The 7,189-nt window shown below is 38.8% G+C and overlaps 1 protein-coding gene across 1 annotated transcript; it reads left to right on the top strand.

Annotated features, from left to right (window-relative positions):
- The first annotated feature begins 5,202 nt into the window (after nt 1–5,202).
- On the top strand, nt 5,203–5,688 carry LOC137938290 (uncharacterized mitochondrial protein AtMg00820-like). Its single transcript, XM_068783273.1, has one exon. The coding sequence runs from the start codon at nt 5,203–5,205 to the stop codon at nt 5,686–5,688; it is 486 nt and encodes a 161-aa protein (XP_068639374.1).
- Nucleotides 5,689–7,189: the final 1,501 nt, after the last annotated feature.

Genomic DNA, 7,189 nt, shown 5'->3' with positions numbered 1-7,189 from the left:
AGGGAAAGTGGATGAACTAGGATTTTGATAGGAATCCTAATATACCCACTTTACTTAGGAGCGAGTTCAAGTCGATGACGGTGCGCGCACTAACACGTTCAGGTCAAGTGACAATGCAATCACTTACCCGTGTGCGCACTAACACGTTCTGGTCCAGTGACAATGTAGTCACTTACCCGCGCGTGTGCACTAACACCCCCTTTAGTGAAACTGAATCACCTAGTCCTAGTGAAAGTGAAAGCGAAAATGAGTGTGCATAATAGAAAGTATAGTGGAAAATATATAAGAAATTTTTAATAAAATACTCTAATAGATTTAAATTTGATAAGAAATTTTTATTTAACTTTTATATTAATAAGTTAAGTTAGATTTAATTTGTTTGAATTAATAAATAATTTAAATAAATTTAATTAATTAATTAATTATAAACAAGTATTACTTTTATAATATCCATCGGTCTTTTTGATGAACCGGTTACAAGTTTCTAAGTTAATGGAACATATTTTGCCATTTGTAAGAGTTTTCTTCCCTTTATCCCTAATGTGACTAATGCAAACTCTCATTTTCGTGGCCATCACATCTCACGGTTAACCAGTTTCTGATTACTTTTGGTATTTACAGGTTTACATTTTTTTTAGCAATGCGTGCTATCATACTCCAATCACCCAAGCAGTAACCTTGTTTCAAACAAGTTGAATTGTGTAATTCATTGAAGGTTAATGCAATGTATCAAAAAATATGTATATCAAATTATATGACGAGATTGAAATTTGAATGTTGGAACGGTGTATAGAAAAGAATAGTTTGTTTATTCATTTTTTTGAGCCTATGGTGATTATGTTTGTGCATTATAGCTTATGTTTTTCTTCTTTTTAATGTGTTGTTGGACATCACCCATGTTTGTTCCAGTAACAATTTGTTAGATCTAAGCACAGAGAGATGAAGTTTCAATTTGTTAGTGATCTATCGCATGGCCTTAGCTTCTCGTTATATCACCATCTGGTGGTTCCAAGCAACCCAGTAATTCTATCGAAGATCATGTTGGTAGCAGGGGGTTGTGCATGCCAAAGTGTGTAATTGATAGATGAGATATCTTACGTAACTGGATGAATAGTGTATCATAAAATGGGATGTACTATATGATGAGATTTAAATGTGAATGCTTATTCAATATTATGAGAGAAAGGTTGATTTATATGAATTGAGTGAGTTTTTATTTTTTTTATTTTCTTTTAACCTTTCACAGCTCATGCAGATAAATCTTGCACCATGGACTCCGTTTTTCATTTTTTTTAGCATGTTGTTGGACCACCGAATTCTTAATTCCAAATGGAAGCATTATGTAGTCGTCGAACACAAGCATAAAAATATACACTTGCACATAGGTTTGTTGATGCAACATTTATTGCATTTAAGCAAAATTTCAAACAGATATTAATTATCTGCAAGGTTAAGCATGAAATGTTCCTTGTAAATAAAAATTTAATACCCCTCTTTCCATCGATTGTAACCACACTGACAAAAGCATTTAAGCAATAGTTCTCTGTCTCTGCCTCTCCCTCTCTGTCTTCTCTAGCTCGTTTGGATATGAATTCTTCAATTTTGTGCTACTGACTTCAACAAATACTCCATACATGAATCATGGCTGAAGCAAACTCGGTCATTGAATTAAACCAGTTGAAAGTATGCTAGGAAATTGAACTTAAAGTAACTACTGTCAAGCCTTAATATTGTGAACATCACATCTCTTCTTGGAACTGCCCTAACATTATGACTCAAGTTTGTTGCAAGCTTGGTGTTTCAACTAAATCCAATACAAGTTCTATTATCATACACCATTGGTTTGAGCATTCAAAAATGTGTGTCTTTTGATGGTCGAATGTAGAAGTGTATTTCTTAGATGTTCTAAAAGGATCGTTAATGTATCATAATAAGTATTATTATATTATGTGATAAAATACATATTGAAATTTGAATATTAGAATGATGTTTTAGGAGCACACGAATGGTTTATTATTCACACTTGTCTGATTAGAGTTTTTTGTCTTCTTTTTTTCACCTCTTGCTCTTTACAGATATTGAGCCACAAATTCCATTTCTCATTCAATCCTTTCATCCAAATTCCAACTTCCATACAATTACAAGATACAATTTATGTGAGCAGAATTTGAAACCATCAAAACTTCCAATATGAAGTTGTGTGAGAAAACACATCCATTTCTCATTCAGTCCTTTCCAACCTTCCTTCTAATACTCACAAAAGGAATTTTTCTCTTCTTGTCCACCAAACCACCGTTTTGGTACCATTCAACCTAAGGAATTATTGAGTAAGTTAAATTAAAACTTCCTAACAATGGTATAGATAATGCTCTAGGCCCACTCAAGAGGCTCTATGTGAAAAGAAGTCGTGGAGAGTTTCTGAGACGACTTCGACTACCAGAGAAGCGAAGGTGGTTCAAGGGAAGACGGCCACTGGTGTGCTGACAGTCACCGTCCCCGAGCAAGAAGACAAGGAGCTCCTCAACTAAAGGAGGTTCTTTCCCTTCAAGTTTTTTTATGTTTAATATTCTGTTTGTGTACTCTGTTTGTGTTGTATGTGTTTATCCACTGTGATTATCTGTTTCAGTATCTGAATTTAATAAATCAGAAGCTTTGAGGTTATGCATTGTTAAATTTCACTCAATAATTGGTATCAGAGCGGGACAGTTGGGGACTGATTTTTTTTTTTTTTGGTGAGGCTCTCTTGAGGTGTGAGCAGTAAGGTACTCTGCAAGGTTGTTGGTCAATCTTGTTGGGTATAGTCGAAGTTCTGCCAGCATCATGGGTGACCTTCAAGTGGTTGGAGGAATCAAGAAGCTCAAAAACAAAAACTACAACACGTGGTCAACATATATTGAGTCCTACTTACAAGGTCAAGACCTGTGGGAGGTTGTCGGTGGCAGTGAAGTTACACAACCGGTGGTAGAAAATAACAATGACAACTTGGAAAGATGGAAAATTAAAGCAGGCAAAGCAATGTTTGCTTTAAATACCACAGTTGAAGAAGAAATATTGGAGCACATCCGGGATGCAAAAACACCGAAGGAAGCATGGGACACTCTTGCTACACTATTCTCAAAGAAGAATGATATAAGATTGCAACTGCTCGAGAATGATCTGCTATCAATGGCTCATCGCGACATGTCTATTGCTCAGTATTTTCACAAGATGAAGTCGATATGCCGAGAAACTTCAAAATTTAGACCCAACAACTCCTATTGGAGGAACCAGGATAAAGAGAATAATTAACCACGGTTTGAGACCCGAATATCGAGGATTCGTTGCCGCTGTACATGGATGGCTGACTCAACCATCACCAGTTGAGTTTGAAAATTTGCTTGCTAGTCAGGAAGCTTTAGCTAAACAAATGGGAGAAGTCTCGCTGAAGAGCAGAGGTACTTTCAAGCGGTACACAGGCAGTGGATCTAAAAGGGATGGTGACAAGGTGAAAATTCACCAACAAGAGGGAAGCTCTTGTCCAGGGGGAGTTTCGAAGAATCGTGAAACTAGTAGAAGGTTCGATGGCAAGTTTTACAACTGCGGGAATATGGGCCACATGGGAAAAGATTGTTGGTCCAGGAAAAAGTCTGTTGAAGGTAATACATCCACTCACAGTTCTCAGGAGGACAGTGAAGAGGGTTGGGATGTTGAAGTGCTATTTGTTATAGGGGAAGAAAAAATAGCTCTCACTATAACAACACCTGAACAGATTGACTACAAGAATGACTGGATCATAGATTCGGGCTGATCAAATCATATGACAGGTGATAAACAGAAGCTGCAAAACCTGTTTGAGTACAAGGGAGGCCATGTGGTGGTGACAGTCGACAACTCAAGGTTACCGATAGCTCACATCGGTAAGACTATAGTTACGCCTTGGTATAATCCCAACCAGGTGCCACTTCGAGATGTTTATCATGTCCCAAGAATGAAGAAAAATTTGCTATCTGTGGCTCAGTTGACATCATCAGGCCACTATGTTCTATTCGGTCCCTGAGATGTGAGGTGTATCATGATCTCAGAATTTCAAAAACATCGACAATGGAGAGGCGACGATTGGAGTCAGTCTACGTAATGTCAGTAAAGTCTGCATATGTAGACAGGACAAGGAAAAATGAGGCAGCAGATCTATGGCACATGCGGTTAGGTCATGTTAGCTATTCTAAGCTAAGTGCGATGGTGAAAAAGTTGATGCTTAAGGGGTTTCCTCAAGTAGATGTTCGAATAGACTCGGTCTGTGCAGGATGCCAATATGGTAAAGCACACCAATTACCGTATGAGGAGTCAAAGTTTAAAGCAAAGGAACCGTTAGAGCTAGTTCACTCTAATGTATTCGGGCATGTTAAGCAACACTCAATTAGTGCTATGTGGTACATGGTGACATTCGCTGATGACTTCTCAAGGTACGTGTGGGTCTTCTTTATGAAGGAATATTTTAGACATATTCTTAAGGTTTAAAGAGTTCAGAGAATTAGCTGAGGGAGAAGTAGGAAAGAAGATTCGTTGCTTGCGCACAAACAATGGGGGCGAATACAGCTCAAGCAATTTCTCACAATATTTAAGGGAATGTCGCATACGTCATTAGTACACGTGCGCCAACACTCCACAATAGAATGGTGTAGTAGAGAGAAATAACCGGCATCTTGTAGAGGTTTGTCGGAGCATACTACATGAAAAAATTGTACTTGGAAGGTTTTGGCTGAAGCAATGAGGATTGCAGCCTTTGTGATCAACAAACTTCCTCAACCAAGGTTAGAATTTTTTACACCCTTTGAGAAATTGTGGAACATGAAGCCTGCAGTTAGTTACTTTCGAGTATCTGGTTGTGTATGTTATGGATTTGTTCCTGATCATCTACGGAGCAAGTTTGACAAGAAAGCTATTAGATGTATCTTTGTGGGGTGCGACAGCCAGAGAGAAAAGTGGAAATGTTGTGACCCAACGAGTGAAAGATTCTACACTTCACGAGATGTGGTATTCGATGAAGCATCTTTATGGTGGTCCTCAGAGAAGGAAGTTTTGTTAGATTCAAAAGAATTTGGTGACGAGCTACAACAAAAGATGGGAGAGCATACTGCTCAACTCCAATCAAGTTTAGGTGAATGAGGAGATCCAAATGATGATGTCGAGCAAGGAGTGACTCAGAGCCCTTGGCAAACTGGCATGTATCAACAACCAAATGAAGAAGGTGGGCCTAGTGAAATGGAAGAATCAACTCCACAATTTCAACTCCAAAGGTCAACAAGAACACGAAGGACAAATCCAAAATACACTAATGCAGCCATCGCTAAAGAAGAAAATATGATAGAATCTGAGACCTTTGAAGAAGCATTGCAGAGCTCTGAGTGGAGGACAACTATGAAAGAAGAGATCGATGCACTTGAGCAAAATCAGACTTGGGATCTAGTGCAAAAGCCAAAAGATGTAAAACCTATATCGTGCAAGTGGGTCTACAAGATCAAGCGTCGTCCAGATGGGTCAATCAAGAGGTACAAGGCACGATTGGTAGCTCATGGTTTCTCTCAACAATACGGACTAGACTATGATGAATCTTTTAGTCCAGTGGCAAAAAATTACAATCGTACTAGTCCTCTTGGCACTGGCAGCCAAAAAAGACTGGAACTTGTGTTAGATGGATGTGGAGAATGATTTTCTTCATGGAGAGTTGGATCGGGAGATCTACAAGATTCAACCGATGGGTTTTCAGAGCCAAGATCATCCTAAACATGTTTACAAGTTGCGAGAAGCACTCTACAGATTGAAACAAACACCCAGGGTGTGGTATGATAAGATTGCTGAATTTTTAACTCAAAGTGGTAATTCAGTAACACCTGCAGATTCCAGCTTGTTTGTCAAAGTCAATGAAGGTAAGCTGGCTATCATGCTAATGTATGTAAATGATTTAATCCTAAATGGGGATAATGAGGCAGAAATTATTTAGACAAAGAAGAATTTATTTGTTCCTTTCCAGATGAAGGTACTTGGTCAATTCAAGCACTTTATCGGTCTAGATGTTGATCGAACACAAGAAGGAATATTTCTCTGTCAACAGAAATAGGCCAAAAATTCGTTGAAGAAGTTTGGAATGCTTGAATGCAAGCTGATTTCGACACCGATGGAACCAAATGCCAAAATGTCTGCACATGAAGGAGAATATTTGGAAGATACGATGATGTATCGACAATTGGTAGGTAGGTTGATCTACTTAACCTTGACTTGACCTGACATCTCTTATGAAGTTGGGGTGATGTGTCTGTACATGCAAGATCCAAAGAAGCCTCATTTGGAAGCAGTTCGTCTAATTCTGAGATATGTGAAGAGTACAATTGACTATGGTCTTCTGTACAAGAAAGGTGAAGACTTAAATTTAGTTGGCTATTGTGATGCTGATTATGTAGGAGATCATGACTCCAGAAGGTCAACAACTGGGTATGTGTTTAAGCTTGGGTCAGGAACAATTTCTTGGTGTAGCAAGAGACAGCCGATGGTATCATTGTCAACCGCTGAAGCTGAGTATCGAGTAGCAGCACTGGCAGTTCAAGAGAGTACATGGTTGATACAACTGATGAATAATCTACATCAACCAGTAGAATATGCAGTTCCATTGTAATGTGACAATCAATCGGAAATTCTTTTGGTGGACAATCCAGTCTTTCATGCTAGAACTAAGCATGTAGAAGTGCACTATCATTTTATCAGAGAAGGGGTTTTGCAAGAAGAAAAGGTTGTGCAAGAAGAAATTGAGATGAGACAGATCAAGACGGATGATCAAGTTGCGGATTTGTTCACAAAAGTTTGAGTATAGGCAAGTTCAAAATATTTTGCTGTCAGCTCAGCACAGTGTAACTAGTGAGAGTTGGTGTTGAGGGGGAGTGTTGAAAATCAACCCCAGCCCACCAAAGGGGCCCAACCTGTTTGAGACCATCACTTGTGTTTTAATCATAGAAGTGTGTGAAGATGCAGTAAGGTGATAAATTAGAAATGGAAAGGGGGGCATAAATTCGGGACAGAAACAGAGAGGTGAAAAGAAAGGTAGAGCACTAGGGCACCGAAGAGGAGAACTGCGTCAAGAGGCTCTACATGAAGAGAAGCCGTGGCGAGTTTCTGAGACGACTTCGACTGCTGGAGAAGCGAAGGTGGTTCAAGGGAA

The sequence above is a fragment of the Aristolochia californica genome, unplaced genomic scaffold, assembly GCF_029961685.1.
Source record: "Aristolochia californica isolate CCGP_79_NKW_82.1479 unplaced genomic scaffold, dmAriCali1.0.hap1 SCAF_8, whole genome shotgun sequence".
Classification (NCBI taxonomy): Eukaryota; Viridiplantae; Streptophyta; class Magnoliopsida; order Piperales; family Aristolochiaceae; genus Aristolochia; species Aristolochia californica.
The sequence above is the reverse complement of the archived record's forward strand: the minus strand, read 5'-3'. Positions and strand labels throughout refer to the sequence as shown.

Bases quoted from the DNA above. Each gene is read 5' to 3' on its own strand.
- LOC137938290 (XM_068783273.1), top strand. From the start codon at position 5,203: ATGTATCAACAACCAAATGAAGAAGGTGGGCCTAGTGAAATGGAAGAA.